This window comes from Aptenodytes forsteri, unplaced genomic scaffold, assembly GCF_000699145.1.
Source record: "Aptenodytes forsteri isolate BGI_AS27 unplaced genomic scaffold, ASM69914v1 Scaffold79, whole genome shotgun sequence".
Classification (NCBI taxonomy): domain Eukaryota; kingdom Metazoa; phylum Chordata; class Aves; order Sphenisciformes; family Spheniscidae; genus Aptenodytes; species Aptenodytes forsteri.
In genome coordinates, this window is record NW_008794776.1 from 4,454,553 (window position 1) to 4,466,859 (window position 12,307).

Genomic DNA, 12,307 nt, shown 5'->3' on the forward strand with positions numbered 1-12,307 from the left:
CACGAGGGAGCGGGAGGTCCGCGCGGGCCGGGGTTGACCTGGCCTCCGGGCTGAGGGGGCTGGCTCCGGTGAGCGCGGCCGCTTCCGCAGGGCGGGTGGGAGCATGGACGGGGAAGGCGATCGGTGCGGTCCCGGCCGCGTCGCGGCCCCCGTGCCGGCGGCTAAAGATGGGGCTGAAGCGGAGAGCAAGGCCGATGGAGGCGGGGGCCCACCGGAGAGCCCCGCGGCCTGCCCCGACGTGTACAGATACATTAAGGGGGACTTGTTTACCTCCGAGATCTATAAAGTAGAAATACAAAACCTTCCCAAATACATCGGGTTTAACGATGTGAAAAAGTTCCTTGCCAAATACGGACTCAATCCTCATAAGATAAAACTTTTTGGGAAGCAGACGTTCGCGTTTGTGACCTTTAAGAGTGAGGAGGAGAGGGACAAGGCCGTGAAAGTCCTCCATGGGGTTTTGTGGAAGAGCCGGCACCTGAGCGTTAGGCTTGCCAAGCCGAAAGCCGACCCGATTGCAAAAAAAAGGAAGAAAGAAGAGGAGACGGAGCAGGGAGAGGTGAAGCGGCCGGCCCCCTCCAAAGCCAGCGGAGAGGAGCCTCCGAGCAAGCAAATCGCGGATGTTGTGACCCCGCTGTGGAACATGCCCTACGAAGAGCAGCTGGCCAAAAAGAAGCAGGAATGTGAACAAGTGCTGCAGAAGCTGACAAAGTAATTCCTGTTTGTAAAGCTACTGTAATGTTTACAAGACTTGACCTTATGATGGATATAGCTAAATTTGCACAAATTGCTATCTCTAAAATAAAGTAAGTTAGAGGTAGGTCAAAAACCAAATCCCCTGACAAAGTAAATAAAAGATAATCTGCGATGCTAGGACCTAAAAACTGTTCCAGCTGACAAAACGTGCTATTGCTGTTCTTGGTCAGCCTCAAAAGATGGCTAAATGAAGGGGCATTGCTTTAAGGTCTGTTGTTCCATAGGCCTAAGCAGAAGGATGTCTGTGCCCTTAAAGTTCAAAAAAAATTGGCACTGTCAAATGGTGTAAGAGGTGATCAATCTGTAGAGATGGTAACTTACTATTAGGATTTTCTTTAAAAATCCCCTCGGATTTTTATGCCTGGTCTTTGTAGATCAGAGTATCACTTTCTATCTCTTGCCTTACTCACTTTTGTAGATAAAATTGGCGTTCTTTTCATGCATGGGTACATTGATAAATCTAGTACCTGCCTTTATAACTACATTTAACTATTTATTTTTTTCAGGTTACAGCTCTTACAAAGTTGGAGGGGGTTTGCCTGCTAAATTCTTCTGGAAGAAACATTCTTCATCTGATGATCTGATACTTTTTTATGCCCTATACAAAAAAAGAAAAAAATATGTCTTGTGCAACTGTTAACCTCAGTTTTTCTAAATGTGTACTTTACAATTTTTGTCTCTGATTTGGGCAGGGAAATAGGAAATAACAACAGAGCTTTATTACCTTGGTTGTTCCTGCAGAAGCAGAAGTACAATAAATTGTGTTGCCCGGTAGAGGGAGTGAAAGCATCACCGTTACAGGTAATGTAATCCTAGGTAAAGTATGGGATGGGGTTAATGGGCTTAGGGTTAGATTAGTTATTTGGTTTTAAGAGACAGTGGACAAATGGAGTGTTTGACTTTTTCTTGTAACAAATGATGAATTTTAGACACTGTTGCCTTTCATGTAAATACTGTGTGGAAATATTTACGGGAAGCAGAAGACTAGTTAAAATTAACTGGATATTCCAACTTTAAAATTAATATGCTGTCCCTACAAGCTTGTGTTGTAGGCTAATACAAACATTCTTCAACAGAGGCAATATTTTTGCTCTTTAAATAACAAGACTTGCTACTACTTTTTCGTTATTGCTGTTAGTTCTCGTGTCAAAATCCATTAATATCTTCCATATGAACGAAATGTCCTGTGTCCATTTGCAAATACATGTAACCATGTGAGAGTTGTTTCAGGAGAAACTTGGCATGTACAAATAAGTGCTATGTAAATATCTTACATAACTTTATTTTAAATCTAGACTGAATATCGCAACAAATGTGAGTTCTTGATTGGGATTGGTGTAAATCAAGAAGACAAAACTGTGGGTTGTCGTCTTGGCAAATATAAGGGTGGTACATGTGCTGTAGTGGAGCCATTTGATACTATTCACATTCCTGCTATTGCCAAAAAAGTAGTAAAAGCTTTCCAAGACTACATAAGGTGAGCATAAGTAAAATGAGTTGTCCATAAAGGTTTTGATGTCTTACTCAAAAATATTTATAAAATTAAACATTATGAAAAGCTTAGTGTTTGTTCTCAGCTTTAAGACTTAAGATACACCAGTCTCAATTTTCAGCAATTCTTTGATGTTTACATCTTGTGCCTAGATCACTGGGTATTTTTCCCTTGCTCTTGCTCAGCTGTTCTGAGATGGAGGGACAGATACCAGCCGAACACAGCCTTATTGCAAGCAATAAGATGTATAGGTCTACAATAAAAAGTGTCTGTTATTTGAGAGCTTCTTCCACTAAATGTAAAGAAATACTCAGAAAAAGGCTTTTTAAAAGAGGAATTTGAATAACAAAGGTCAATTGCTTCCCTGGATGAAGAGAAGAATCATCCTACAACAAGGAATAAAACAAAAGTTGTAAATTTCAGCAGCAGTGCTTTTTAGAAAAAGGAGTGGTTTCTTTAGAAAGCAATTGAATGCTCAAAAATGGAAACCTCGGAGGAATCATGAAGATGGAAAGTTTGAACTTGGTATGAAGCACAGAAGCCAATGAAGGCATTATAAAAAGTTGTGTCATTCTCTGAATGCGGTGAGAAGCTGCCTATATCCTGTCTATAATTTTGGATGGGTTAAAACAGGTAAGAGGATTGTGAGAAGTAGGGACAGATTATTTTGCATTAGGAGATAGGATCTATTCATCAGTCTCTTTTTTTCTTTTTGCTTAATTAAGATGTGGAAGTCATTCTTTTCTTGACAAATCAATGTAGCCTTGCTTGTACTTAACATTTTTCATCACTTCGCATGTTGAGCTTCTTTTCTTTCAATAAACTATTGAATGTTATGCAGAAAAATAGTTCTCTGTTAAGTAACTGAGCTTCTAAAAATTGCAGGTCAACTCCTTACTCAGTTTACAGCCCAGAAACCTATGACGGTCACTGGAAACAGCTCACAGTCCGTACCAGCAGGAATGGCCACATTATGGCAATTGTTTATTTTAACCCTCAGGTATTTAAGCTGATGTATAATGTGCAGCTCAGACACACAGCTTTAAAATTACATAAATTTGGTTTTATGGATAGTGCATGCAGAAGAGAAATAGAGTAATTACTTGGTGTAGTTTACCTTGCATTACTACTCTTCTATTTAGACTAGTCTGACACATGCAAATGAACAAGTAATTAATATGCTTATAGAAGGCATACACTAAATCATATTTTTAAGTCACTAAGATGGTTATTCTCCCTTCTTTCAAATGAAACCTTTAGAAATTAAGTGAAGAAGAGCTAGCTGACCTGAAAACCTCTCTGGCAAAACACTTCACAGAAGGGATGGGAAAGAGCAGTGGCGTTACTTCTCTGTACTTTGTGGAGGAAGGACAAAGGTGAGGCTTTGGGAGATTTTGGTGGTGGCTGGACTTTTCGTGTTTGCAACAGAGAAGTAGGTAGCACTTCCACACCATTATTTTGTCTGTTTCATAAAAGTAGCAGCAGTGTTACTAATTTGTTGAACAGTTATTTGCCTTTTCCACAAGAGACTCCTGAAATTTCCCGTTCTCCTGTAGTGTTTGCTGGGTAAAGGCAGGTAGAGTTTCAGTGGGTGAACCCACTACTAGTTGCTGGCTGTCGAGCTGTAGAAGCATTTACTGCAGTAGATGGATATTTATTATTATCAACAAGTAACTTCTGCCTCCTTTCTTCCCTATTTTATGTGATTTTTTTAATCTCCCCATCCTCTTCCACAGAGCACAAGGCTTGCACTATCTTCATCTAGAGACAGTGTAGGTCCTGCTGTTCACATCAGTGGAACAATTGTACACTGTAAGAAAAAAATGGCCAAGAAGATCGTCTCTAAAAGGATATGATAAATATTGGCCCACTATAAATTACTGCTTAGTATGTAGTACTACAATTTTTAAGATGACTACAGCTTTGGTAAAAAAATGTAACAAACATGTTTGTCGTCTTTTTTTTTTTTCCCTCTTTGTCTCCCCATGCCTTGCCCCCCCACCCCAGGAAATCTCCCAATCTAGAAGACTTGCCTTTGGAGCACGTGGCTGGTGATAAGTACATATATGAAGAACTTCTTGGCCTAAAATTTAGAATTTCTCCTCATGCATTTTTTCAAGTAAGGATGATACGAAGTTGCTAATTTAACTGATTTGCATTAATGCCCTTAAGCTTGGCTAATGCCGTGTAACAAGATACTATATATGTAGAGATTTAGTCTTTGGTATATATTTGGTGTGATTAAATACCTTTGAGTATTATGTTCAGCTGTAAAAACAGTGAATGAGTGTAAACTTGATGGGGGCATGTTGGAGACAACTTTTTTTTTCTTTTTGCTAGTTCAGTATCATTTGCCTCCTGGTGAATGGCAGCCTTTATGTACAGAACATGCAATATATAGGTTCAGGAGTCTTTGTAGTACTAATTTTTGTTTGTTTTTCCAAAACCTATTTCTTCCCTTCCAACACTTTAAAGCCACAGCAGGTAGCCTATATCGTTGAAACGGGAAGTATTGAAATAGGAAGGAAGTATATTATCACTTGGCATTGTAAATATGTTGAAACTAAACAGTATTTTCTATTATTTGCCATAGATACATGCTACTTTTTTTTTTCCCCCACATAGTGTGCTTTGCTTGCTCTTTAAGACAGAGAATATGCTTGCTTTAGAGGCACTGGTTTAGAAAGCTTATTATACACAACTTCCTTAACCATAATGTGTAATTACAGCATTAACTTTAAAGCGGTATTACAAACGACGTTAAAATAAAGCTTGCTGAGTGTGTTGTCACGGTTATTTTCTCCTGGTTTTGAATCTTTACTACTTCCTATTCAAGGAGAGGAAGTATTTTTAAAGTCCGGACTTCACTTTATTGCTTAGCATTTTGCTTAATTACTTTATTTGTGGTCTCCTCTAGCTTCCAGACTTACTTTTTAGGTACTGTAGAACAAGTCATGATTTTACTAGAACGTAGATAACAAAGCATTACTTCTCAGAGAGAACTGAGTGACACTTTAACATTGGAATGGTGATCTTAATACGTGCTGGTCTAGGTCAGTTACGTGTGATTTTAACTTACATGTGAAGTTGACTTGTTTCTTAGAAACAAGAAAAAGAAAACACGCTTTCCTAAGACTCATTAAAACACATTTACTGTTTATGAAGAAGTAGACCTATTTGACCCGTAATTTCACAGGTAAACACACAAGCTGCAGAAATTCTGTATACCGCCATTGGGGAGTGGGCGCAACTGAGCCAAGAGAGCACTGTGCTTGACATTTGCTGCGGTACAGGAACTATCGGGATTTCTTTGGCAAAGGTGAGTGAGTACCTTCTCTTCCTGGGTATAATCTACTTTTAACAGAGGTAGACCTTTAGTTGTGCTTACAGTGAAAGAAAATACTTGATGTACTTGAAACGAAACACATTATATCTTAATTTTTTCAATTAATTTCTAATTAAACTGCCTGCAGCTGTTTTACCAAATCATTATGAAAGCTAACCCTTGTGCTGAGCAGCCTAAATTATTTTGAAAAATTATTTTGAAAAATTTTGTCAAAAGAGGCAGTAGTTCTGTAGGATAGCCAAAATTTACTAGAATCGATCCACGTAACTAATGAATAACCAACATTTCTTACATCATTTTTAGAGCAGAGCTTGCTAGACCGTATAAGGAAATCTGGCCCCCAAAAAACAAAAGACGCCAGCATAACTGGAGTCTGTCATGTACAGGTTGGGATAGATGGGTGTTCATCCCACCATTTCAGTCTAAAAAGTCCCTCTTTATTTGCGCAGGTCCCCTCTCAGCCCTTTTTCTGGCTTCAAGGCAATAATTCTCTGTCCAGGTACTAGTCAGTGTTCATGTATAGTAGTTAATTGCTGATGCTATGAATAATGGTTAAATTTACATTTATGTACCACAGACGGATCTTTTTCCCTTGATTCTATAGAAAGTAAAGAAAGTGATTGGAATTGAACTCTGCCAAGAAGCTGTGCAGGATGCCAAAGTGAATGCCCAGATTAACGGTTAGTTAAGCTAAAATGCTAAGGTCTGTGTTAAGAAGTATAGTAGTTGTATAGCTAGTTTCTCTTTACGTATCTAAGCAGCTTGGAATTACATGTTGTTGGTGGTAATCTTGCCCATTTTAAACATTAAATCTCTCTTGAAAACATATACCATGCTAATCTTTGAGATCAATTTTCCTGTTGACTTTCAGCTAGCGCTTTTTTTCTCCAAAAATAAAACTTTTCACTGTAAAAGTGAGATGAAGCCACAGTTACCCTCATAAATAAACCATTAACAGTAGCTGGTTTTTGTGGGGTTTTGCTTTAGTCCGGCTAATGGAAGATTCTCATGTTACTGTTGTTTAAATGATCTGAAGTACCAGTGATTGTTTAAATCACACTGATTTCAGGGTAGACTAAATGATTTGTAGCTTCTAAGGCATGGAACTTAATATCCAATTTGAGTGTACTGAAAGATGCTTTTGACTAGATAAGTACTCTGATAACGTCTCTTCATTTTTTTATAGAACTGAATAATACTGAATTTCATTGTGGGAAGGCTGAAGATATTGTTCCTTCCCTAATTAACGTATTAGCTCCTCAGAACCTGATTACTATTGTAGATCCACCACGAGCAGGGCTGCGTAAGTTTACCTTCTCTTAAGTCCGTTCTCCCAGTTGGTGTTTGGTGGTGAACCTAAGAAAACACCAATGGAACAAATGCAGGAGGCTTCAGGTATAGCTTGAAGCAACTGGGTATCGCAGCAGTTTTGTTGATGCTGGAGCATAACCTGGAATTCTTGTGCGAGTCTGTTGATGCACACAGAACTGGTAAACGGCTGTCTTGGTTTTGATCATCTAGATTCCAAGGTGATTCTTGCCATTAGAAGAGCTGAACATCTGAAGAAGCTTATCTATGTATCCTGCAATCCTAGAGCCGCAATGAATAACTTCGTGGAGTGAGTATTTCTTGCGTTGACTAAGTAAATGTGGTAAGAAGAAAAATACATGCTTCTTGGGGAGGGGGACCATCGCTGGATTTTTATTTTAAAGCCCTATTCCTTGAGGTCTGCCTTTCACCAGAAACGGTTGACAGCTGCTACACAGCAAGCTTGGAACGGTACTGCCCAATACGCGAGTAATAATGGAAATATTAGGGGTTGTGAATAACCCTACCACGGGATCGAGGCTTGGGGAAGAAAAACCTTTCTTAGAAGAGTAGCAGTGGTGAACAGTATACTAAAATATTAATTCAGTTCTTCTCCCCTTTCTTTCCCATCAAGCCTTTGCCGGGCCCCTTCCAACAGAGTGAAAGGAGCATCCTTCCGCCCCGTTAAAGCAATGGCTGTGGATCTCTTCCCTCAGACCAGGCACTGTGAGTTACTGATATTCTTTGAAAGGGTCGACTATGCAAACGGGAGCTCTGCTGAAGCAAGGCCTGATGCTACTGAAGTCACAACAGCGGGGTACGACTCGGAGTGCTTGGATGGCACCAACCCATCTACCGTTGAGGGGAGCCAGACAACTTCTGTACACACGTAGGTACTGCATTTGGAGAAAGGGCATCAACTTAACTCCCAAGAGACGCTTTCCAGAAACTCCTTTTGCTTGCTAACTGCTTCAGTAACACCATTTCTGTAACATCCAGGTAATAAATCTCTGTACAAGAGTAGCTGCAAGGCTTCCGAGTTATTTCATCATACTAATTTGAGTTAAACTTCGTTATCTACTATTAGGCCAAATCCTGCTTTTCCCCTCCTGCCCTCAGGGGGAAATTTAGGTTAGCGAAGTAATATGTATGGTGGTCTCACTCCTTAAACAGTGGAAACATAGCTTTAAATGAAGTATTCCACAACTTGAGGTACAGAGTATTCCACAACTGTATTGAGGTACAACGATTTGAAACCTGGGCTGATATTTAATGCAACAGCATCCCTTCCAGTGTGACTGTAATACCCCAGACCGTAAGTGTTGGTGCATAGCTGCTGTTTATCCACAACTAAGCAACTGAGCGGTAAGGCAGACCCTGCAGACTGACTGAACACAGTATCCAATTCCCAAAGCAGGTCATCTCGTTACAGGGACCTGTAACTGTCATCACTGACTTTTTCCAGCTCTGCTAGCCTGCAAAACGGTGCCATGTCTTTTGAATGAGCTAGTAAAGATTTAGCAATCTTAAACCTTCAGTAAATCGTTCACTGGCTAAATCTTCAAGAGAAAGCAACAAACTCATATTCTAATAAAAGTGCTACAATTTCCACAGTTGAAATAATTTTATTCTGGGACTGTAGCGTCACTGACAACATAAAGGCTTTCTTGGATCATTTCCTACAATGTACAAGTAAAGCCGAGATGACTTCGCTCTAGGCATACCCTCACCCGTGAAAACTTACGGCCAGAAATTAACTGTGCAGACACCAGCCGGGGCCATCCATCTTGGCAGGAAGAAGTAAATAATTCTTAATTTTGATAAAGAGGCTCATTTTCCTCTCAGGCTGTTAGTACGTCTGCGCAGTGGATACCTTCAGTCAAGTACCTCCTGTCACAACGATCTCTAGGAAGTTCTGTAGCACCACCGAGACTTTGATCTTGTAGCAGCTTTAAGGCAGCTAACCTCAGCCTCATGGAAAATACACCTATGGAAGAGTGATGTCTAATTCGGTCATTACTGAAGAGTGAGAAAAGCAATAGGAATATTACCTCAGCTTAGTCAGTGTTTGAGGTTATAACTGAAGTGCTTTTGGACACAGCGTTTCTTTCGACCAAACCTCTGCCCTACACTCAGAAGGATCCTCTCTCAGGTATCTTCCTGGCTGTTTTACTCAGAGCCCTGTGCGGTAAGAGAAGGTGGCAGTTGCATTTCATGCCAAACCTTAACGCAGTAAGCAGGTATTGCAGACACCCAGGCCATGACGGCGGCTGCTACTTAACCGCGAGGCCCAGCACCTTAAGCTGCACTTCCAATGTGTGTTGCTGGGTGTGGAGACAAACCTGGTCGAGACTCCCACCCCTGCACAAGTTGCTCTCCAGTCAGGATTCGTACTTCCATACAGATGCTTGGCACCTAGCATTAATTTAACCGATTGTGATCCACGCTACAGAACAGACAATAATACTGGTTGTTAGAAGGAATAACCATTTTAAATCTCAAGTTATTGAACGTACTTCTAATGTACATTGAATACGGACTGAACAAAAAAAGCTACTATTACAGCACGGGGACTTGCTGATCCCCCTTTCCTGTCCAGTGAGGTAGGCGTGTGACAGCAGGTACCAAACCCAGCAACTTCAGGTTGCGTCATTTCCAACCGTCACGTCATTTAAGTAAAAATACAGATTCCAATTCAAGAAAAAAAGTTTTAATTCAATTTCATTCCAAATTATGTCTAACCATGTAAACATTCAATTCCTTACCAAAAAAGTGATAAAAGAAGTACTTCCATACCCAAGGAACCTGTACTGATTTAATTTCTATTTAAAAATACCTACAGGAATCAAGGAATAAAACTTCCCTTTTTCTAAATATGCTTAAGCTATCATAATACTGATCACACTGGAGCATTTTATAATATCAAACTTTATTGCTTAAAACTAATTGTCTGAAAAATACACATGTAGTACTCAAAGACCAAACACATAGGATTATATGATTGTGCAGAAAAAAAGCAAGCAGAGGCTCAGTGAAAATGAGGCTTTATAGTTGTACCAATTTAGCACTGGCATCAAGCAACTGCACCCAATACAATTCATACAGCAACCGTTGTTACCTACTTGGGCAGTAAGAACGAGTTTTGTTTCGTTTTTTCACTTTCTCAGATACACATCAGAATACTGTAGCTGATCGTTTTATTTGGTTAACAACAGCATGGCTTCTTGCACTTCGTGTTTCTTCCCATGGAAAGTTAGGAGGCTATCACTTCCTGAATTTTACTCCCGAACCAAAAGTACAGTCTAGAGAATTAGTGAGATAATCATAATGCTTTCAAATACCTGCATCTTACAAATATATTTGTATAAAGCCTGACAGCATCACAGGAAGGTGGAAGTTTACATACAACAGTTAAGTTTATGCATAATAGTGTTTTTCCAAACTTCTGAGCACCCAACGACTTCATCAGTTTTGTTTAATAAATACGTAAGAAAAAGCTGGATGACTGGCGTTTAAATATGTAGCATCTGACTATTTACTGGAAGTCACAGTACGTTTTTCCATCAGTACCATAAAGATTTGAATGAACGCTAATTTTATCCTTAAAGTCAATATACCACACTTTTGTTGAGAAGCACGTAATACGCAAAGCGAAAACTGTCTTAATTCCCAAAGGACGGAACAGCTCTTAAAAATACACTCCATCCCTATAAAAATACCCATCCTCCTCGGGATACAGAAGGGATAAATAACAAGTATCAGTGACAAAAGCAGCAGTTGTTTTATGCATTCATACAATCAAGATCTAAACCTTTACAGCCGATTACCTAGAAAACACGTAAGAGTTACAAGACAAGTTTAGGATACATCTTGAATCACACTCTAAGTGTCCATGCAGAAGCTGAAGTTAAATGCAACGATCTATCCTCTATCACAGCAGCTCGTGCTTATGTGCAAATGCGAGACTGTTACACTCCAAACAATAGTAAACATTAAAACACAAGAATACTTCACAATGACATAAACAGCAGTTAGGTTGGTTGTTCCAGCAGTTATTGCGCTATTTTCCGGACATCTCTCCAGTTAAAGGCTGCAGCAAGGTCTAATACCATCTTTTTTTGTTTGTTTTTGTTTAGAATGCATAATATACGTAATACACGTTCTAGGCTTTGGTTCACAATGAAATCTCTGGATGGTTTAATTAAGGGCAATGGTCTCCTTGTGATTCTGATAGTGGCAGACTGAGGTAATACAGCAATCCTCTTAAAAATAATGAAAACAAATTTGTAAGCGAGGCATCTGTGGATATTCTGCAGGTGACCTGCAAATGCATCGACATTCTGATTTCAGAAAAATAAAAAGATCCACATGGGTGATTTGTCTTTTACAGTGCCATCCGAGTACAGATTTTTCTGCTGAAAACACGTAAGCTAAAGTAAAGCCTACCTAAAAGAGTAATACATTTAGGCATAGAAGATATAAGCCCTGTCTTTATGAAAACAAAGCAAAAAAAACAACAAAAAGAGAGACAAACAGTAACCACTGCTTGTCACTACTGCACCAATATTATATACCCTTCAGAAGATGGAGATTATTAAAGCTATACAAAAAAAAAGCAGAGGCAGTGTTTTTCGGTTTTGTTTTTTTAGATAGGCCACTTCTTTAAATAATAGTTTATGTATAGTCTTCCAACGACCTGTATCCTGTTATAACAGGACTACCACTCGTGGAACTGGAAAGCTAAATATCATCGTAAGAAATGGGTGAATTCATATTTGCAGAGACCTCCGAGCATATCACTCAAACACAGAAACAGGTTAAGACTCCAAGACTCCTCCTGTTTAACCTCGAACATTATATGCAACATATATTAGAAAACATTAGTTTGAGATATAAATTAAAATCCACATATTTCCAAAATAATGGGAGATATTAAAAGGAGGTCTCACAATACTGATGCCAATATTGTTAAATTCCAGTAGGCACTAAATTCATTATACTGCAGCACTCTATATGTGACATGGTAAAAAAAAAAAAAAAAAAAAAAAAAAAAAAAAAAAAAAAAAAAAAAAAAAAAAAAAAAAAAAAAAAAAAAAAAAAAAAAAAAAAAAAAAAAAAAAAAAAAAAAAAAAAAAAAAAAAAAAAAAAAAAAAAAAAAAAAAAAAAAAAAAAAAAAAAAAAAAAAAAAAAAAAAAAAAAAAAAAAAAAAAAAAAAAAAAAAAAAAAAAAAAAAAAAAAAAAAAAAAAAAAAAAAAAAAAAAAAAAAAAAAAAAAAAAAAAAAAAAAAAAAAAAAAAAAAAAAAAAAAAAAAAAAAAAAAAAAAAAAAAAAAAAAAAAAAAAAAAAAAAAAAACCCAAACAAAACCCACCCAACCAAAAAACCCCAAAACCAAAACAAAACCCCCC

The 12,307-nt window shown here is 38.4% G+C and overlaps 1 protein-coding gene across 1 annotated transcript; it reads left to right on the forward strand.

Moving 5' to 3' along the window:
• Positions 1-103: 103 nt before the first annotated feature.
• TRMT2A (tRNA methyltransferase 2 homolog A) lies at positions 104-7,925 on the forward strand. The gene is made up of 11 exons (XM_009274378.1): positions 104-711; positions 1,449-1,557; positions 2,052-2,233; positions 3,134-3,248; positions 3,509-3,624; positions 4,256-4,367; positions 5,445-5,567; positions 6,199-6,274; positions 6,781-6,897; positions 7,116-7,212; positions 7,537-7,925. The coding sequence occupies exons 1-11, from the start codon at positions 104-106 to the stop codon at positions 7,793-7,795; spliced, it is 1,914 nt and encodes a 637-aa protein (XP_009272653.1). The 3' UTR covers positions 7,796-7,925.
• Positions 7,926-12,307: the final 4,382 nt, after the last annotated feature.